Genomic DNA, 23,109 nt, shown 5'->3' on the forward strand with positions numbered 1-23,109 from the left:
TTTAATTCCTTTACTGTGTTTGAGTAGCTTAGGGGCCATTTTCTTTAGAAAATAGTACTGCGAACGTTGAAACATAGAAATCAGATATTTCATTGCTTTCCTTGGGCTGATGAAGCAATGGCCTATCAGGCACAAGGTTCAAGGTAATTTTTGAAAACAACATTTTCTTGGACCATTTGTCCTTTTAATGCCCAGTGTATGTACAGTTTTGGATATATCAGTGCTAAAATCAGTTCCTGTTTAAAGTTTCTCTGAAGTCCTAAAGTGTGGGGAGGGGTGGTTTATAATATAGGCTTTAACCCTATAGCTTTAAAACCACCATGTACACAACATAGAGAATAGAATGGCCCAACAGAAGTGAACCTAAAACTGTATCTCTGCTTGCAGTTTGACTTTTCTAGTATTAAGAGTGTAAGAAGAGAGTTTTTCTATAAATTTTGCCCATTATTTATCTACGTGCAAGTAAATATTGCTTGGGTTTTGATTTTGCACACTTTTCCATTCAGTGTACTTATTGGTGGTTTTTTGGGGGATTTTTTTGTCAGGGTGGTGGGGTTTCTGTATCTTTTTTATCTTTATTATTGTTCAATTTTATATTATTAGTCATAATTTTTAAGTTAAGAAATTAATGTAATGAAGAACAGATTGTAGCTTCTTTATTTGTCAAGGAAGGAGATGGGATATTAGCAAACCAACTGAGTTTAACTGAGTCTAAAAAAAAAATAAATCCCAGCAATAAAAATAAAAGGATATTGAAAAGGCAGAAAAAAGAAACAGAAAAAATTATTTAGACAAATTTCATTCCAATTAGCTTGTAGATGAAAGTTTCTTTTTTAAGTGCTATAATCCATAAAAGAAAAATAGCTCCTAGTTCAAATGCTAAGGTCTGTGTAGTGTACTACCAAGTTTCAGAGGGAAAGTGTTTTCAAGGTCTTTTCATGAATGGTGTGTTATGGAATGGGGTCACTCGAAAAGGAATAATTACAGAGTGATCAGAAGCTTTCTTTGAAAAGATTGTGCTAGACCTTCTGTGTGGTTTGTGGAAGAACAGAAATCAGTTTTGCTCCTTAGGGTGGGCTAACAAAATGTATTGTGTTTTTGCAGCTACTTCTATCTTTGCCCCAAAAGATGCATGCATCACCTCAGCAGTGCACTCAGCCTTTAGGTCATTGCCTAGAAACCAGATCTTCGAGCTGTTAGAAGTACAACAGACTGCTGCGCCGTCTGACCAATTGCAAAAGTTTAGGTTTGAACTCTAATAAATCTTTGCTCATCTCCTCTCTTAGCACTTCCAGTTGTGAAATAATTAATTCCCCTTTGATTGTACCTCTTTATGTGCTTTTATAAGCTTATTTGTATTATTATTACTGTGTTTTATTATTGTATTTTATTTGTACTCAGCCTCTTGTTGTTTTAGAGCATGGGGTTACTAGACAGAAATAATTTGAGGAATACTTTTTCACTCTTTGTATAGTGTTCATACTGAGGATCTGTGATCTACAGTAATTCTTACTCATTTGGAATATAATAATTTGTTCCTGTCAGAACAAGGACTGGTTTGTTGTTTTCAATTGCTGTCTTTTGTTTTTGTTGGCACGTTCCCCCATCCAAATTGAACATCTGACAAAAATCTATTTGTGTGACAGTTCAGTTCAGATAGGTGCTCCGTGTTGCCCAACAGTACAGTTTGGGGTCCCCAAGATAAAAGTTGACTGAATGCCAAGATTTTAGTGGAGGTTTTTTGTGCAGATAAGGGAGGTAATCCATATTCCTCAGGTCTGTAAATCAGGCAGACAAAGGAGAAATGTGTATGCACACCATTCTCTTTGAGATAGTGGACGGTAGTTTCTTTTTAATAACAATGGGGACTGTCTTAACCCCTGAGAACAACAGAAAGCTGACACCAGCAATGTTCCTATATGAAATTAGAGCGATTAGAAGATTCTTAGAATGCTTCTCCCCTTTTAGCAGATAGCGCCTAAATAAATTATTCAGTAGATCTGGTTTGTGGTGCTCTGACAATTTCTGCTCTTACGGGGTTTTGTTTGTTTAGAGGAGAGTTTAGATTATTTTAGGTTTGAAAATTGATCTGTAATGCAGTGGAAGAGAAATCCAGCCACTAGATCTTGACTGTATTTTCCAGGCTGATACATGTACCATCCATGGTGGCCATCTGTGGAAATATTGTTTAGGAACACGAGCTGTTTTCTAATGGCACTCTGCAGTTATTCTTCCAGGATAAAATAAAATACTGAATAATCCTCTTTTTTTTATGAGGTTGTTAGATCAATAATATGAAATCCAAACTAGGAATCTTGGTGGCCTAGTGTGCACTTTTTGATCAACTAGTTTTTAAGGTCCAGTGATTGCTTTTTATCCCCAGATAAAAATATTCTCCAAGACACCAGTTTGCAACCACCCATCCCATTTTTGTAGCTTAACTGTGAAGTGTCTTCTATTTTGGAGTTGATGCTCAAGTATCACTCCTCAGATTTACTGTAGGACACGTTTTTCCCAGGTTGATGGCCATCCAAGCCATGAATTCTAGTCTTGAGTTCTTGCTAGTTAAAGTGTGTTACTACTCCAAGGGCATCCGTATAGACAACTTATATATACCTCAATAATTGGATCTCTTTGGATATGTTGTATTCTCAGGATACCTTTGAGTATGAAATCACTGTAGTTTTATATAAGGATATTTTAATACACAAATTCACTAGTTAATTCCTTATCCATTTACTTTTAAGTATCTCCTGAAAGACCCTAATTCTTGCTTATTTCTCTCATATTTATAGATTCACTGATCTGTTAATTCAAATTCTGTGAGCGTACAGTTTTTTTAATGCCTTACAAAATGAGGGTAGATAAATAAAAAGTATAATGTTTCACCATACAGTGTGTTTGAGATCAGCTGAAACCATATTTTCCTTTTTTTTCATGATCTTTTAGACTGAAAGGCATCTTACCTATTGAGTTTGTTCTTACATTTTATTGAACTTTCTCCATCTCTTTTGTTGAAAGGTTATAACAAAATGCTTCTAACATGCAAACAGATGTTCAATAAATTTTTTAAATGACAGTATGTTGATAGATTTTTATCATCCTACTGTCAATAAATGCCCTTTTATGGTCAGAGTCAACATTTCTTGTAATATTTTAGGCAATGCATTATCAAGTATATGCATCTTTCTCCTGTTTAAGGAGAAAAGCTGTCATCCAACAATCACCTAAACTTTTTCCCTGGGACCCACTGCTTCAGATGTCTTTGAAACTGTTGCAGTTCTGTTACAATGGTTGCCCCTCACCCGCAGAACCATAACATCACCTTAGTGTAGTAACAGTGGGCAACAACAATGGGCAATTGACAGCTTGGGCTCTTCAAGCACACTCTCTCATTCCTTGTATGGTCCAGTGTGGGACTTGAGAAGGGAGGGTGGGAGAGAACTGAAATGTCTGACCAGAGGGAAGGAACCAGTAGGACATGGCAAAATGAGGTTGAAATTTTGACTTAAGATTATAGCATAGATTTGGCTCTGTCCCTGAATGCTTAGGAATCAAAAATCCAGTGTTACACGTTTGGATTTTTTTTTTATTTTCCATTCCTTGTATGCTTTGTGTGTTGGTTTTGCATGTCAGGTTCATGAATTGGAGTTGGAAATATTTTGTTTGCCATATGCTTTCAAACTTTGTTTTTCTTTGTATCAGATCATCTTTGTTTGATGCTAACAGCTTTGTTATACCAGAAGTTTCTAAACTGTGCCATGCAAGAACAGCTGGCGGGGTGGAGGGACAGATGTTTGGTCAAATGGTACTGGGCCTTTCTTGCACTTCAAAGGAGCTGAGTGGAGATATAATATGACGGTAGAGTATAGTTCTGTTATTCTAATCTGAGTAATTTGAATGTTTGCCATTGTTTATTAAGAGATTGGGAGAGCAAATGACCTGTGTGAGCAGAAATTGAAAACTGAATCATTAGATAATCTTTCTCTTATTGTGGAGTTTGCCCTGTAAAGATGAGAACTTGCGATTTAAATTCATGTGGCCAGTATATGCCCCATGGAAGAGATGTTACAAAATTCTGTGATATAAATTGATTGCTTTTGATATTTTAATTGTTACCTTCTTTCTTTAGAGCTTCACTTCAGTTTTGTTCAAATGGAAAGTGGGATAACTTTTGAATTTAATCTTTGCCCTAATATTGAGATCTGAACATCTTTCTTCATGTGCACGAATGCTTGTTCAGTTGCTATTTAAATAAAAGAAGTATTATATAAGCAGTAACCATCAAGGTTTATTAAGTATGAAGATCTTAGATGTACCTTAAACTCCCTGAACTGCTGATCATCAGAAACTGGCAGCGTCTACTGAAATGAGAATCATTCCATCCCTGCTCTGTTCCTTAAGATTTCCCCTTGTTATCCATTAATGGCCACTGTAGGAGGCAGTACAAGTTCTGGACTAATTGAAGCTTTGACTGATATGGCAGTCTTTATGCAGTCTTACATAAGGCGAGGTTTTCCTTAAGGTTTGCACTACATTTTCTTGACAGTGAAAATCTAGGCAGCTATAAACAAGATCAATAGAAATGTGTAAGCATTGTTGGTGACAACATAGGAACAGGGACAAAACAGAAATGCTCAGTGAATTTTTTGAGTTTGGACATCAATATTTACTGGGAAATGAGCTACTGCCACTATCAGTGTTTGTTCTTACTGTTTTTGTTCTATGTTGGTCCACTTAGAGAGTCAGAATTTCTGACTATGCTACAGGTAAGGGGAAAAATAACAAGTTCACTGAAGCTTGTCTGTCAGACACTTTAAATGCCAAATATTTTCTAAATACCAATAGTCTGTCCTAATATACTGCCTTTCCATTACATTGTGTTACAAGGCTTAGAACTTCAGTTCTGAAGTAATAAACCAAGTAGCAGAGGGTTGGCGTGGCTATTTTTGATACAGATATGTGCGTTATTAATGATAATTTTTAATCCATTTTATGCACTGGAAGAAGTGAATACTATTTATAAATGTTTTCAGTGAATGGGGGAGACTGAGGAACTGCAATGCAGATGCAGTATAAAAAGGAGGAAGACTTTACTCAGATAAAATTATAGGTAGTGGATTAGTTACTGACTTTTATCTCAGGTGCTGTAAAGTAAGAATTGCTAATCATCAGCTTGTGATAAAACTGGAGAATGCCATGTCTGAACATTGGGCTAGTATTTTATCATATTAGCTATTGATTTAACACAGCATGAAACAACTGGTTCTGTCCCAGTAGTGCCTGGTGGGGAGCAGTGAAAGTACACATTTACTCCTCCTTCAACCTGCTGCAAACTTCAAAGCCTAATTGTGACCACTTAACTACTAAAATTGCTAAACTCAGACATTTTTTCTCTTTTTCAAATAAGGCCATGTGTTTGTGTGTAAGTAGACATGGAAGGAAAGCAAGCCCAGCTAAATCATGGCAGGGCAAAAGTAATTAATTCAGGAAGCATGGACAGTAAGATCCAAACATCAGTTCTGACTGGGCTGTGTTACAAACTAAGTATTGTTCATTTTCCTTTTTACTAATCAATAGTTTAAGCTAATGTGCTTATGGTCCAAAATACCTGCGTTCAAATACACAGAGTGAGCACCATGTGGGAAATTAGCATGCAAAACACCTTAATTACACTGTTTTTCTACTTAATTATTCTTTGCATCAAGAATTATTTTATTTTGCATATAATGATGAAGTTAGAAATTATTCCCTGCTACTCTCATTGAACAGGGTTTTTCACATTTATTGTGATTAATATTTTTAGGGATTAACTGAAATTTTCTTACACCATATATTACTTTCGGGAATTAAAAATACACGTGGGTGTACAGGTGGAAAAACACATCTGAGAGAGAGTATGTATGCCTACTGAAAAAAGGACAGTGCCTAAAAATAGCTTTTTATGCACTGTATTTTTGGAAAGGCCTGCTTAAGTTTCTCCAGTTTAAAATAGATCCTGTTGGAGTGGTACAAATGTAGGTGGGACAATTCAGCTGCCTTGGAAACATCTTATTCACCTACTTTGCCCTCATTCTTGGTGTCCAAAATGAGACCTGTCTTTATGGTGTCCCTTTGGTTTTTTATTCTTGGAGTTCACAGTGAACAAAATGTATAATTTATTAATAGAACTGAGCTCTGTTACAAAATTGTTATGTTAACTGGAAAGCCTGGAAATTACTGTCTTTCCTAGGCTTTACCTCCTGTTAGAAATCCAAGGAGTGGGAGAGCTGAAAAAGATGATGGTAGCGTTCAAGAATGGCAACTGTTCCACCCCAATTACAGATTTTCATTCCAGGTCCCAATATCTGTTGTATCTTGCCAGACAGTACAGGTACAGGTAAAAATAGATAAAGGTAATTAACTAACAAATGGAGGAAGGAATTAACGACATTTGGATGCTTCTTTCTGGAAAAGGAAGAAGGTGGTGGAAAATACCAGCAGATGTCTTGTTACTGTTAGCAATGGGAACCTAGGCTCCAGATGGAAATACCAGCTGAAAAAAAGATGTTTTAAGTTACATTTCGTGGTTTTGGTTTATCTGAGATGTTTATCATCCTTTACCATGGTGTGAGCTAATTAGATAAAAAAATCATAAGTATCCTGTCTGTTGCACAGCATTAAGTCTCTGGACTCCATTACAGTCTGAAGTACATGATCCTGATGTGTAGTTGCTCCTTGTCCTCTAAATAACGTATGTTAGATAAATGTTTCAATGAAGTTGGATGGTAATAGCCATGATTTAAGAAAAAAAGGAAAAGGAACAACAGCAAGTATGGTGGTGTTTATTTTTTAAAGGAACCACTATAATATATGAATTTGGTCATTACAAGAAGCAGCTGAGTTGAGGTGATTAATGAAAGTTTCATTAAAGAAACATAAGCTTGTACTGGAAAAAAAGCACTAGGAGTTCTCTATTCCGTTGTTATCCTTAACAATCTTCCCTGAAAGGTAATTTTGCAGAGAAACATGTAGCTCTTCACATGTACACTTGTTATGTGTGTATGCCCGTTCTAAATGGAGAATTGTGCTGTAGCTAAACTGTACTCAGACTTATTTTTTGTAGCCTAGTTTTGTTGATCTTTAAATTGAAGTTATTTGTATCTAGCAGAGACTTCTGGAGAATAAGGGCCTGTATGACATTAGTGACTGACTTCCAATACTTGACATGACTTTTAAAAATCTGTTTTAGGAGTGAGAGTCCTATGATTCGATATAGAGACTGAATTGTCTTAAATTGTGATATTGACATCCTTAAATATTTCTGCACATCAGCCTGAATGTGAGTTAAGGATCAATTTATCAGTCAACAACAGGGGCTTAATTTTGTCTGTTCCTATTCTTTGCTTCTAATTTTTTTGTTGATGCTACAGTTTAGCTAGGTCCCTTTTGCCTCCAAGCCCTATGCTATTAGCAACATAATTTCTCCCACATGGACCTTCTACAGTCAAATGAATAGCCAGCTTGTGGGTCACTTTGAAACTCTGTCAGGTGAGTTATATATACAGCTGAGGTATCTTTATTTATTTTCAATCTGTCATCTGAGATGAGGAGAGAGGGTCTTCTCCCCTCTCCAACCTTGTTCTTGCCTTTTCTTCCAGCCTTGCTGATTGAAATGACTGTGGCAAATAAGGGTCTGCAAGTTGCAAAACCTTTGTCTATAAATTAGGCAAATATATGCAAATGTTTGCTATACATGTGAAGGCAAAGGGCACTAACACCAGCCAACTTTTAGTTTAGCAAACTAGATTATCAGACTGGTCTTTGAACATCCACAGCATGGTTAAAGGGACACACTAGACTTTTCTGGAAGGTGAATCTGAGAAGGAATGAACTTGAGTGATCCCATGCTAAGTTTAGAAGAATTTCCATTGACTGAACAGGCAAGTTGGTTAACTTTGCTAGCTAAGCAGATGTGTAAAGATAGGGTTTATAATGAAATATGATAGTATAATAACGGTCATTTGAAGGAATCAATAGAAAGGAGTTGAAATAGAGTGCTGAAAAGCTTAATACGGAAACAGACCAGCAGATGTAGGGAACAGTAGACAGCAGAATAGCTGCAAGGCAGCACTGAAAAAGGCAGGTATCACTATATGGGCCTACAGAGAGGTTACAGTTAAATTTATAGGAATAATCAGTAACCCTTTGTGAATCAGATGATGCCTGGCATATTTTTTGAGATTATGGCACAAGAGTAAAAAGGCAGACAAACTGATGTACATAAGAGTTCAAAGCTGAAAGCACCTTGGAGGAACTTAATTCTGATGAAAGAATAAAATAGTGTATACGTGGGGACCAAGATTTGGTAATAGGATGTTGTAATTGAAACATGCAAGAAGATGAGTAGTTATAATTAAAAAAAATGAAAAAAAAAAAAGATGTAAGCACTGGGCTAAAGAAGAGTTACTGTTTGAAGAGTGCTATCCAAGCCCAAGCAAAGATTACCTGAAGTTTTCCATGCTTGGATTTCTAATTTTGAAAGTTTCTGTTTCTAGGTTAGGTTTAAAAGGCAGAGTTCAGGTAAATATATAAATACAAATGTATTTTGCACCATAGAAGTCATCCTCTGTTACTCCTCAAATTCACAGAAATGAGTTCCAAGTCTCACAGGTCACCTGTTTTCTTCCCTGCCTCTAGCACATGCAGTCTACCAGGTTGTTTAAGCATCAGCCATGCCGGTGACATACATGGTCCACTGGTCATGAGTTTCATATGGAAGTAGTTTTGTGGGCAGAGGCTGCATTTTTTATGACCAACATAATAGAATGTGTTGTATCCTCCTGGGTCTTCGCTTGACCTTCCTCCCTGCCCTCACCCCATAATGAAACTAAACGCGTGTTTGATGATGATTATTGAAAAGAAGATTTATAGACCTGTGACTTCTACTTAAAATGGGTGATAGTATTTCTGCATTAATTTCACATTAGCACTTGAAGTTTGATTTCTCTCCACTGTTGTAGGAAGCCAACGACGTTGGGCAGGGGGGCAGAAGACAAGTTTTAAGTCCTGCATTTTTTTCTTTCCAGCTTGCCTGTGATGTTTTTTGTGTGTGTGGAGGGAGGGCAGGCAAGACTGGGAGTGGCTTAGACATTGACTTTTGCCAGCCAAAGTGTACTGGTGCATTGATTCCTTCAATCAGGTTTTATTTCCTTTCGGACAGAAATGTTGTAGCTATGTTTTGATTTTTAAAAAATTATTTTCATAAGGAAATGCCTGACATTTCAGCATTGCATCAGGTTGAATATTAGTGCTCTGTAATCATTTTCCTGCTTCTTACACATACTCAGTAAGAACTAAGCTACTTCAGAACAGGAAAATGCCTTACGGATTGCAGTCTGAGGTGTCGAGTCTATTGTTCCTCCATCCCCTTTACAGAGAAATGCACAAGTTTTGAAAACTGAACTTTGGAGACAATTTCTTGAGCTATTTCAGTTATTTTATTTCCTGAAGAAGTAGTGTTGTGTTGCTGTTTAAATAAAAGCCGTAAGATTATTAAGCAGGATCACTTATTTTTCTTATAATTTTGTTAAACTGTATCTCTTCCAATTTTTCTCAGCAAAAAATACTTAAGTATCTATTCAGAAAGGCAGAGATGAAAGTGTACATTCTGTAGTATTTAACGTTTGAGATCAGGTCACTTTTTTCACCTTGCTTTTAGCAAGAGCAGTGGCAAAACTGACTACTCTCAAAGAACACAAAATAAAACCTCATTGATTCCTACAAATTATTTCTGGTTATGCTAATCTCGGGTATTATTTACATCTAGAGCAGGGTCAAACTCTGAAACAGATGTTTGAAGATTTTTTTAAACCATTTATGTATACTCAGAAATCCTAATGAATTTTATGTGAAAACAGATGTTTGTGGATAAACAAACGCTTTTGTTTGCTTGTGCACATTTCACCAAAAAAAATCTGGTTTAATCTGCTCTTAAAACTGTGAGCCTGAAAAATGGAGAGGGTAGGACGAAAGGATTTGCTGGACCTTTTGTTTGAAAGACACCTAGGTTTGTCTGTGCAGGGGGCTGCTTAGCATTTAGGAGGGGGCGAGCTATTCCCCCAGTTCAGGTATGAAAATGTGCGATACTTTATATCAATTATTTGGCTGATTGCTGGATGTGTGTTGGGAGTGAGGGGGCACTGGCTAGTTCTGGCCTTCACTAATGGGAACATTTCAGTATGTGGATGAGTAATTAAAGTATAGAATGCGGAAAATTAGGCCAAAATTGAATAGAAATGAATAAGTATGCGTTCTGTTGTGCAGATGTTGGAAACCGATTATTTTGGATACCTCTTTCTATCTACATCTTATTTGGTTACCATGTAAAAATCGGTCATACACCATGTAGATTGTTTTTCTTCCCATTGCCTTTTCTGTTTTTATGTTGTGATGTATCTGTATGGGTAGTAATTTAGCAAAATATCCTGTCTGCCAGGTGTGGGAACTAGCTGATTGTATTGTAATACCAGATCATTACTTAATTCATATGCAACCTAGCCTAGCACATGGAAAGCATTATAAATCTATTTACAGTGTGGCTGGTCTGATGATAACATTGTATTAAATTCCCAGGTGAGGCAATTTAAGCAATTGCTTTGCCATGTGTAGGCCATGGAAATTAACTTCTCATATGCTTTAGTAATAGACGAACTTCATTGTTATGCTCAGATTAGTAGTATAGCAGGATTCTTACAGTCTGGTTACATGTACCCTACTTCACATGTAGAATCATACAGGGGGGGTGGTGCTGCAGATCACAGATCTTAATTAGTTTAAGCTGAGTTAATTCATTTCAATTCTAATTTAGCTGTGCTTGCCCATGAACACATTCAGTTCTATTGGGAAATGTTAAGGCTTGGGTCAAGTAGACAGATTGTTTAAAGCCAAATTGCCAGACAGAACTGAGCAAGTGTATCTGTTTGAACAGGGCTTTAAGAAAATCACCCAATCAGTATGCAAAAATCCTGTTCATAAACCAAGAGAGATCTGCCCAGAATCAGAAATTCTTCCTTGTCAGAAGGTCTGAGTACTGTAGTACATTTAAAACAGCCCCTGAAACTTTCTCTGTCTTGAAGTTCTCTAGGAAGTGGCTTAACCCTTTTGCGTCATCGTGTGTTCACGTACATGCTACATTTGAATGCAAACATGTGCACAGTGTTAAAAACACTCATGTGCTCAGACTTCTTGTCTATGTGTATACAAGAAAATACAAAATACAAGGAAAACTTCTATATATGACAGACCCTTATAGACAAAACTGCACACAGAACCTCTTAAACCTGTGCTGAGCTGCCCAGAAATGCCTTGGATTACAAACTCTGTAAATCTTCTGTCTTTTCTAGAAACATACATATAAAGTACCGGTAGACAGTGGTAACTGACAACTAAGACTAAAAATGTTGACAATTTCTTGATTTGCCTGGTTAGCTTATGTATAGAAGTCATTAACTATTTATAAAATGCATTATGAATTGGGTTCCTTCAAACTGTAGCAGAGTGTGTGACATTTCCAGCTCAAACTATCATTCTTGCATTTGGCTAAAGTACATATTTATAAACAGCTGATAGTTATGAACTAAAAAAAAAAAAAGTTTAATTGATGAGTTCAGGTGAGCTGAACTAATTTTGATAGCCACATTAAAAGTATTTGCCAATATTGCTTTAATATAAATAAAAATAGGATTTTAAGATATTGATATTTTGGACAAATCCTGAAAGAACAAATGAACACTTTAGTTCAAAGGCCTTTCCTTTTATATTATTGATTCATTTGGTAGTGAAACTGTGATCAAAAGTAGTATCAAATTATTTATTGATTATGGCAAAGAGATATACTTAATTGTAGTCAAAGGGTTATTCCTTTTAATATAATTGCTGATTTTCAGATCATGACAAGATGATTGCAATTAAAGAACAATGATACAAATCTATTTATTAAGTTATAAAAGATATATGAGATTATAAAAGGCCTCTAAAAAAAGATATAAAATATTATAAAGGGCCTCTAAAAATTGTATTACTATTAACTTTTATTTCTTTCCCATGAAGAATATTTTTTCCCCTTTCTTCCACACAGGCTCTTATGAATGAGAATGTCAGCCAGTTAAATCTTTCAAATAAATGATGTGTAACCAAGGACCATCTCAGTTTCTACAAATAATTAGGCAACTTGTTCACTGGAGAACAAGCTTATGAAGCATCATGCTCCTCATCTCAGTCTAATAATGACAAATACATTCAACACTAACAGAATCAATGGGGCTGAGTAATTTTGTGAAATTGGGAGAGACGGTACAGTTGAACTACTAGACCTCAAATGGGAAGATTGAATCCTAATCAGAAAAGAAAATTAGATATTTATTGGTATATATTTGTAATTTCCTTCCTTGTTTGATGTGTATCAAATAAAAATAGGACAATAATATAATTGAGCAATCTATGTCAATTTGTTGGCTTTTTGGTGAAAAAAGAGAAAAACAAAACCTATCTCCATATGATATTCTTGCATACTGTGGAGTGTTTTAGTCCCCCATAGTGATGAAATGAATAATTTAAACAGGCAGCTCTGATACCACAGCCTGTTTAAAGGTTCTCATTTCCTTTAATGCTGTAGTCTACTTTAGCTTGGTTAGTATGAAACTGTGACAGCTGAGATCTCCAAAAGATTTGGCACAATTCACCTCTTGTCATAGGTCCATGGTATGCTTTGTCCTTGCTATGTACATCTGTAGCTTTAGTACACAACCTAGATCTGAACACAAGCAACTGAATCACAAATTGGTAAGCACTGTTAACGATGATGATGGTAACACAGGGTGAACTAGACGGGATAAAAAGATAAAATGCCTTGCTCTGATATGACCAATACGAAGCTTATTCTACTGCTAGGTTGCTGGCATAAGGGATGACCCACTTCCACGTTTCTTTGTCACAAAGGTCATGAATTTCCTTGTGTTCAGTGTAATTTCTAGTGGGTTGTTTCCCAGGCCTTAGTCCCAAGCATGTTTTTTGACGTGGTTGTCCAATTAGGGGATGTTTGAGTAAGGATTGCGTTTTGCTGAGTCTCTACTGGTAGTGACTACCACAGCAGAGTGTGAGGGAAGCTCCCATCAGTAAAGGAAGCCCCTACAGCTTACCACAGCCTGCTCCTCTTGGGTTTTTTCCTCTGGTGAAGTGTAAAACTGATCCTATCTGCACTCAAATATAAAAAGATTTTAGACAATGTGTTAAAAACCCTTTCTCTCTTTTAATGGTGAATATAGGACTATTAAGCAAGTAAGGCCTGTTGTTTGGCCAACAAAGAAATTGAAAGCTGGGCTGATGTTCCCTTTGTGGACTTACCTGTGGTTCCATTGAATGTTGTGCTACCTTGGTAGTCTTCAGATGTTTGCTTTCTATTTCTTGGTACTTGATCTAGTTTAGAATCAACATCATGATTGGTTAATGAGCAAATCCAGTGTTTATAAGCTGTAACGACTATCTGCGTTTTGCTATGTTTCCATGAACTGCTGTAAACCAGCGTTTCCTTATACTGCTGTATCTTTGCTTTCTATTGCCCTTTGATTTCTGGTCCTTTCCCTGTAGGCCTTTATAGCCTTAGCAGCATAGGACACACTTGATAATTTACATTATCTCTAAGTTCAACCAAATTTGTCAAAAGTGTGGTGTTTGGATTTTCCTTTTTTTTTTTTTTTTTTTAAATTGGGAAAACCTCAGTCTTTCTCTCCTATTTAATGGCATCACTGCCGGGTTACTCTGAGTTCTGCATCCAGCTAGCAAGCATTCTTTATAAAAATAGATTTGGTTCCTCCAGGTGCATTTCTTCAGTGGTCCTGGTATTCGTTTATATTGCCTTTCCCACTTACCTGGTTGTCAGAATTGGGATTGCACATTATATTCCTTGAGCTTCCCTGAAACCGCTCTCATTGCTGAAATGTCGAGGATGTGACTGTCTTAGAAATGCAAAGGTTTTGCCATGCAGATTTGTCAAAGTGGAGCAGTTGAAGAACTTTTTAATAACTTTAACTTGCATATTATTATTTTTTTTTATCAAATAGGTATCCATTAGGGGGCTCTCGAGGTTTAAGATGATCAGCCTTGATACCAATGGCTTCAGAGCTTTACTTCCTAACCCTTTTTTCTTTTTGTTTTACAGAAAAGGTCACGGATCGCCTACAGTGATGAGGTGCGGAATGAGCTCCTAGGGGATGACGGGAATTCCTCAGAGAACCAGGTAGGATGCTAATCAAGAAGTCCTAGTGGGTGGCTGGAGGGTGAAGGAGGTCACTGGCACACTGGGCTTCTCAAGCTGCTCCTTAACAGCATTAGCAACAACTCATGTGGAAGTGATACTGTTTAATGCAAAGCTGGGGTCTTAATCAACTTCAAAATGTTTCTTGGAGATCTTACATTTAACCCTTTAACTTGTGATCACTGTCTGCTATCTTAAAAAAAATCTTTTCTTCTCTTTTCTTTATTATTTAGTACTTAAGAAATAACTTGAAACGCGCTGTTTGCCGACAAAGCCAAGGTCTTCACCTCAAACACATGTAAAAGGAATAAAAAAAGTACATAATGCAGCTTTGATAATAATGCAGTATAATTAAATCAACACTGGCAGGCAAAACAAATGAAAGTGCGCTCTCAGAATTAGGCAGTACCCCTCTCAGTTTCCTTGTGTGATTCCTCCCCTAAACAGATTTTCTCTCCTTGTACCAAAAAACACAAGTTGTACTAATAAAAGCTTGCTTTCATAATGTGTGTTGTAATAGAATGCAGAGTGCTACCCATCCCTTTTAATGAACGAAAGCTTGATAATCCTGAGGCTTTTTTAAAATCTTGCACGCTTATTGTTGTTCTGGACACAACAGTGAGGATCCTACTGGACTACGGAAAATTATAAGGGCAACTTTATATTCAGGGGAGTTTGACCCACCTGTTAATATTTCTTTTGCTACTGAAACTTGAGAAGCTCTGTCTGAAGCAGAATGTTTCTTTTCTTTTTGAAAATCATGTCAGCTGCAATCAAAGTTGTGCACTTTGAGTTAGAAGTTAGCTGAAAGTTCTCTTAAATACCAGATTTTCTCTTCTGACCAATTAGAATTTAAATAACTTTGGTAGTGAAAATTAAAATTGCCTAAAGGTTTACTTGATAAATGCCATATTAAATAAGGAAATGGACCAGAACCATGTTCAGAATTTTTTGTATCTTCTACCCTCAATATAAACTCAGTTCCACTAAGGACAGGAAAAAGACTTGGAGACTCATACCAGTACAGTGAATTTTTAAACACAGACCCCTTAAACCTTAACCTTAAGCAGTATTTTATATATGCTGTGTTAATTTTTAAGCTCTGTAATAGACTTTAATATATACGTTAATGAAATTATATGCAGGGTACAATATATCTGTAGATGCAAGACTGTACTGTATAGCTAAATTTCAAAGATATTAATCTTCATGTTTATATATTACAGCAAGGGAAGATTCCAAAATTTGAATAAAGAGGGGGTTTTATCCCCAGATAATGAATTCAGGGAAAGGATGATTTAAGGGGAAAGAGTTGCACAGTCTGCACATCATGATCATAAACTCAGTCCTGTGAAAGTGTTAAGATTCTCATTTTATTTCTTTTAAGGTGCTGATATTTTTACATTTCAAGAAAAATTGTGTGAATTCAGAGATAAAAGGGCAATTGTAATAAGAAGCTTTACTTATAACAGAATATCTTATGTGTAGGGATGAGATAAAATATTTTATTTTCACTTTTTAAGGAATGGTTAAATAACGAGTTCATGTGTGCTTTTTGCAAGTTATGTCTTTTCTAAACTTGATGGAAGAAGCATGGCCTCATCTCAAGGAACCAAATGATACCTTCAACTGTTTGTCAACATGACGTTTTCCTTCCTAATGACCGCTTCTTAAATGCCAGAAAATTTTGAGTGGTAATGGAGGCTTGTGTGTAGCTTTTTAGCTAGTCAAAATCTTTTTCTATAACTGAACTTGAAATTGTTGCCCCTTTGAAAGTTCTGATTTCTTTCTTATCTTCCTTGAAATATGTTAATGAAATATCATCATAATGCAGTCACCTAGCTTTTAAATATGTCATGTCAATATTTTAAAAAATACTATGTATTGTGTCATTCCAATATTCAATTTCACAATCTCTTTTTCTTTTGAAATATCATTATTTATGTTTGTACTTATTTTCTATGCATGTACTTATGGACACAAGTAGTTAGTGGGAAAACTTCAGTCTGACATTGAGCTTATCAGAATGTACAGATACCCAAATGAAGTGTAAAGTTTGGGCACTTGCAACATGCTGAACATGTTGTATCGATGTATTTCATTCAGTAACCAAGGTCTAATACACTTTTACTTGTATACATTATTATATCAATAGGAAAACTTGAACTAGACGACAAAAGGATGCTCAGGTATATCTTACAGCTATATAAAATATTTGAAGTTGTTTCAAACTCTTGCTTTTAATTTGCGGATTGAAAATGAATAGACTGACCTTCACCCTCATATTATAGGACTTTTATTTCCAAATCAATTTGGATTAGGTTAAATGAGTTAAACTGATAAGCAGTAGGTTTGTATTCTCCAGTTCAGTCACCAAACAGTGAAAGAGGACATGAGAGATTCCTCTTCTGACAGAGGAGTTGTTGAAAAAAGTTGGCAGCTCAGAATTGCTCCTGTATCAATCCACAAATATTGGTAAAATCTGCCAATAGAAATGCATAATATATGGTTGGACTGAGATGTTACCCAAGGGAAACAAGACTCATGAGCTACACATTTGAGGTATGGTCTTTGTCATCATGGTAAGCATTTGCATAATATTTTGGTGGAGTGAGAAGACAAAAGGAACTTAATGTATACTTGCTCGTATAACTGTATGAAGTGTCTAGAAATAAATTAGGCACAGTAAAATAGTTTGGATTGGTTTTTCATTCAGATTGATTTTTTTAGTTGATTTGCAAAGTACAATTACAGCAAACCATAGCCAAGTTAAAAGCTGTAGTGAATAGAGTCATAGGTGTGAGTTTTCCAGTTGTTCTCCTAAGAAAGATTTCTGTACAAACGGCAAGTTGAAGTATTATAAAATAATGATTTATCATTTTTCCAAAATGTTTGCCATAAGTATCAGTCATCACATGTAGGTGACAACAACTTAGAATATGGTTGCCTTGTATTGATAATACTAAGATTTAACTAATTTTGCCAGATAGAGCATGTAGAAACTTCTTGTAAGAAGTTGTAAGAATTATGCAATTCTGCTATTCAAAGTTTCTTTTGAAATAAAAGCATCGTTGTTTAGTGAGGTAGGTAGTGATATTGTGCTCTTACTGTTTAGTAAAGTCATTGTTTGACATACATTAATTTCTTCTTTATTTGAATTGGGTGACTGTAGTCAAATGAGGAACATGGAGGTTGAGAATCAGGAGACGTTCTGTCTCACATCAGAAAAACCCACCTCACAACCCCAAACCCAAAAACCTACTGTGTGCATTCAGTTGTTATTTCTCTTCCAGGAGTGGTCTTAAATGGGCTATTTCACTTACAAGTCTTATTTGTCATTCTGGCCACCAGCGTTTATCAAATCCCTTGAAAGTTCTGAGCTTGTCAGAGCGATGATACACTACTTAAAGTTGTGGCTTCACTTAATAATCATAGAACTGTTTTATGTGGGGATTCATGTGTTTTGTTAGAAGGTATGTGTTGGGTTAAATCAGAAATCCATCTAGACCACAACAGCGTCAGGTAGCATTACCAACTTTCTCTCTGGCAACTATGTTCATCAGTAAGTTTAAATAAATTTGCGTTAGGTTAAATTGCATGTCCGTATACACATACACTGTACGGGTGATTGGTGGTGAACAAATATTTTGTGGCTACTTAATTTCTGACTACAAAGTTCTGATAATATTAGATTTGGGCTTGCTGTGCATAAAGTGTGTCAAACTTCAGCTACAGACCAGGGGGTGAAGTTGGTCAATTTAATTCCCCAAGATCTAAAGAAGGTCGGTATCATTTCATATAGCCCTGGCAGAGCAGATCATTACCAGACACAAATCTGTTCGTTACATGCCGAGGGTTTATAGCAAAATAAATAGACTGTCATCATAAGTTCAGAAAATTGTGTGTTCGACCCACGATAATGTGTAAAGGGCGTTTAATAGAGTTCAGCATTTATTCGTTATCTATATGCGGACAGAGACGGCGGTAGCGTTATCAGCTTTTTTAAAAAAAATTCGGTAGTTTTCTATGTCACATGACATGCCTCACAGACACACACACTCACACACACACACCCCCGCGCGCGCGCACACACGCACACCCACCCCATCTCGCTCCCTCGCTCTCTGCGGAGCAGTTTTGATTTTAGTCACAGCAGAAGGCTTAGCCACAAGAGATTCCACTGGTTCAAACCAGCGTAAACCAGATAATTTTTTTTTTTTTTTTAGCCTACAAAGGAACAGATTACCTCTTGTATCGAATTCTGCATTGCAAAAAAAAAAAAAAAAAACCCAACAAAACCCCACAACCCCCCAAAAAATCTTTGTTTCAAAAAATATGCTGATTATCATAACCTAAAATGGTGGCTGCACACGGCTTAGTGCTGTTTACAGTTGAGCGGTAAGCATAATAAAATAATGTTTCAAAATAGTAAAGGAAAAGTAACACATTTTCATCAACAGCATTGTTAAATGGGGGAAAAAATACATCTTTTGTTAATTTGAATGAATATCTTTCAGCCAATGTTTAAAAAAAAAAAAAACACCAACAAAAAAACCCGTCTCCCGTTACTTAGCTTAGCTGCAAATCCCATGCAGAGCTTAAATTCAGCCATGCAGCACAAACAAGATAGAACATTTTTGTTTGGGACCTATTGAAAAAACAAATGTGCAGCATTTTAAAACTCTGGCTGATTATAGCAGGGTGGCATGCCCAAACGGGCTCTATTGCGGGAGAGTAGTTTTAAACTTTGGCCCTTTAAGTATCATAGCCAACTGAAGAATGGTGGCCTCAGAAAGAAAAGATAGCTATGTGATCAACTCCCAGATCGTCTCTTTCTAAAGAGCCTTAATGTTTGCCTTTTTGGGGAAAAAAGGGGGGGAAGATCTGGAGAAAGAGACCAATTTATCATAGGCCAAGCACTTGAATTTAAGCGCTGGTTTGGCGGACAATGCAGTTTTCTTTATACCAAATTCGAACAAAGTTCCTTCAGCTACACACTGAAGAGCCGTGATATCTTTCAGACTCCGTGTAGTAGTAGTAGTAGCCCTCCTAATTACATCTAGTTAGAGCCTTGTTGTCCGTTTTGGGGAAAAGGGTGAGGCGTATGTTTGGTTTTAGAGGAGCCATATGAAACAATAGAGAATAATGGAGGTTCTTTTGTTTCCTTCATGCTGGCGAGACTTTATTAGTAGTAAACACTCTCAGCTTACACATGTGTTGAAAATGAGTGTTATGAAACTGTAGGTGAAGTAACAGCATAAACTGAGATAATGATGTAGCTGTTGTAATTTCGAATTCAACTGGAATCGGTGAGAGAACTGCAATTTTTTTTTAAAGAGCCACTCTTATATACAGACATTTGTTGTGAGTAATTATGCGTTTTGTTCCAGTACAAATAATTTATCTAATTCTTTAAGGGCAGAACGCATTACAACATAGCTTGATAATCAGACTGGGGGTTTATTTAGTTTTATAGTAAACCTGCCAGAGCAATATTATTAATAGTGTTGGATTGTGTTGATTTGCAAGCATAAATTGATAAATATAAATGTGTATGCTATATAAATATACACATACACTATGTGCATATGTATATATATATATATACACACACACTGCGTAGTGGTCTAGGATTAGACCTTGAACGGGTCTTTTCTGAGGGAAATGTTTCATGTTGTTCCCTATTCCTTTGTCTATTTTTAAATATGCTATGCAATAAATAATAATTCTGAGCCATTTAACTGAGCTGCTTTTAAAATTTTTTTAACTGAAAAAAGCCTCTACATGAGGTTCAATAATAAAATTAGATGATATAGTTACATCAGGCATATAAAAATTGAAATACTGGTTACATGCTGTAAAGATGCAGTCATCTATTAATAAGTTAGATCTGCTAGTAAAATAAGAAATTGGTTGTCACAACTAAAATATACAGAAAACATTCTGAAAACTTGTATATACAAAACCACTTCAGCTGTACAGTCTTCGAAGAGAGGAATAGTAAACTTGTTTTTTTCTTTATAATATAGACTTCTATGAAGTCATTCCCCTTTATTTCATGATGGTGTCTTAGATGTGGTTTAAAAGAGAATTTCACACTATTCTCTTTGTTTAATGTGACAGTGTGAGAAAGTGATCTTTATTCGTTCAAAAAACTCTGCATGTAGTCTATGTTTAGGTTCTTTTAATGTGTTTGTCTGTGATTTTTAAATGCTAAACATGTAAACAGATAAATTGTCAATGTTAATTCTGTATCCTGTCACACAACTGATCTTTCTTTCCTGCCATTTCTTTCCTTTTTATCTTTTTTGTGCGTTCATGTTGCAGTTGATAAAATTACGTGAAGAGGTGAGTACTTTCTTGCTTTTTGTTGTCTAGCTTTCCCTTTAAAGCTGAGTTTCTAAATCTGAAGTAGATCTTTTTGTTCATTGTTGCAGGGAAATCTACACAAAGCAAAAATATTGATTACACTGCTTTAAAATATTCACTGTTGTGCCTCTTTTTCCCTAATAATTGTATACTTACATAGGAATCTCTAGATCAAACCTTAGAAATTAACATTCTTTGATAGTGGAATTTTTTTTAAAGGCACTAGAAAAAGAAGGGGAAAAAACCACCACCCTATTATTTGATCTCTGCTAGAATACCATGATCAAATCAGGTACAGTAATAATCATGTTTGCATCACAAAATCTTTGATAGGGTAAATACATTTATACACTGGTATTGAAAGTGAAAGCATTGCTTTGGTAAAAACCTGTGCTGAAACACTGCAGAAATTACACAGTATTTCACAATGTTTGGAGTTTGGTGTGAGGAAGTAGCTTATGTATTATACTGGATATTGTATACCCACTGAAAATACAGTACAGGTAAACCTACGCGCGCACATCAATATTTATTATTTATTTGTGTGTGCTGTAGATCTGTAGGTGTAACACTAGAGATCAGTATTCCAAAACACCTTTCTTCCTAGTTATAAAACGACTCATAAATATTTAGAGAGAAGCCTGTTTTAATGGTCAGTTCCTCAAATGTTTCAGTATATTTTCTGAAATTAATGTCCTCTGTTACTTACTGCTGTAGCAAAGCAGCTATCTGAACTGGATTTTTTTTATTATTTCCTGATAGCTGCCAAAAAGAAGGTCTCAGCAAAGTCAAGATTACTTATAGGTCGGATTTCTGAAGGGTTTCGTACGGAGAGTTTGAACCAGTGAAGTATTTGAATAAATATATTTAGAAGGACAAGTATTTTAACATCACATATTTTTGTCTGGTATCTTCTTTTTGAAACATGTGTGCCCAGACGTATCAGTAATGAATACTGAGCTCTGCAGGAAAGGATTTGTAAGTTTTAGAAATGGTGATGACAAAGAATTGTAAAGAAACCAGATTAAGGACAATTACAGAATTCTTAAAAACAGTAAGATATTTGTGATATAAAGATTATTTCACTAGTTCCCTGAATGCTTTATTTTTTTCCTCTTCTTGCGGAGCTGCTATTAATGTGTTAAAGCTACAGAGTAAAACAGTTAACAAAAAAAATTAAACAAAATAAACATGTAACCACATGAAAGCCCTCCCACCACTGCTGAGCTCCCCTCCCCGATAGTCCCAGTATTTAAACAGATGACAATATTGTTGCAAGGGCTTGTGTAGCTTGATTTCTGAGATTTTTCAGAAGAGCAAGGTTAATTTGCTCATCTCTTTAACAACACCTGCACGTCTGCTCCTGTGCTGTAGTGAAAGAATATAGTAGGATCATTTTGGCTTGCAAACATAGATTATAGTTTTATAAACATAAAGATTCCTAATTTATAATTTGAAAATTTAATCAGATATAAAGAACAAAGCTGCTACTTAACTGCTCTTTTGAAATAGCTATGAAGGCAAGTAAGAATAATATTGCAAAGGGCTGCGACTTGGGAGCTATACTGAACTCAGTCATACCTTATGGAGCTTAGAAATCCCCTTTTTTAGCTACCTAAATATTTTTGACATTGCTCCTGGTAATCTTTTTTGCTTTTCTTTGCCAGCCTCATAAGTTCCTTTCTCCTCTCTCTGCATATTGTGAGAGCAGCAGCAAATAGTACTAAATAAAGGGATTTATCCTTTTGTCTAGATCAAAATTGTACAGATAAACAGAGATATAATTTAAAAACCAATTGTTTGCAGTCTGTTCCCTGCACTCAGGTACCCACTATGTGTTGGGTAGGTTGTAATTGCAATGGTGTTTTTATACCCAGTGCAAAATGCACATTAAAGTTTAAATGAAGGCTAGTACAGTGACTCAGGCATAATTCTTAACTCGTCACATAGTGAAACATCAAGGCATCCCCAATTACAGTTCTCCTAAGGAGGTATGAACTGATCTTAAAAGAAATTGTGGTTTGCCATACTGTTTGTTAATAAAACCTGCGCTTCCTCTCATTACAGGGCTCTATTCTAGCACGCTTGCGGTACACAGGCTTCCACGGAGGCTGTGTCGCTCTGTCTTTTGAGCTCCTGAGATCTCAGTTTGAATCCAGCCCACATGGAATGACTAAATCTCTAGCGATAGCGTGCCACTTTGCAAAACTTCCTTATATAACTCCAGATAGAAGCTGTTTCTGAAGCTGCAAGACATACTGAATCACCTCGCTACCCACCTCACAGAGAGCAGGGGATACTGTGAGAGAAGGAGTTTGGGGAGGGGTGGGAAGCAGTTGAAAGCATCAGCTGCTACTGTAGGGCATTGATTTCATGACCAAAGCACGGGGTGCCTCCAAAACCAGACAATGTAAATAACGCCACCCTTTATAATAAAAATTAGTTTT

General features: G+C 36.1%; 1 protein-coding gene across 2 annotated transcripts in view; it reads left to right on the forward strand.

Moving 5' to 3' along the window:
- Window positions 1-23,109, forward strand: part of VTI1A (vesicle transport through interaction with t-SNAREs 1A) — a 267,123-nt gene that overhangs the window by 40,742 nt on the left and 203,272 nt on the right. Inside the window, exons 4-5 of one of the 2 annotated variants that reach the window (XM_084265085.1) lie at window positions 14,198-14,275; window positions 20,621-20,641. In XM_084265085.1, the coding sequence (XP_084121211.1) occupies window positions 14,198-14,275; window positions 20,621-20,641 (99 nt within the window). The remainder of the gene's footprint in view (window positions 1-14,197; window positions 14,276-20,620; window positions 20,642-23,109) is intronic. The other variant, XM_084265086.1, reaches the window with a different exon arrangement.

Source organism: Gallinula chloropus (assembly GCF_964237585.1).
Source record: "Gallinula chloropus genome assembly, chromosome: 5".
Lineage (NCBI taxonomy): Eukaryota > Metazoa > Chordata > Aves > Gruiformes > Rallidae > Gallinula > Gallinula chloropus.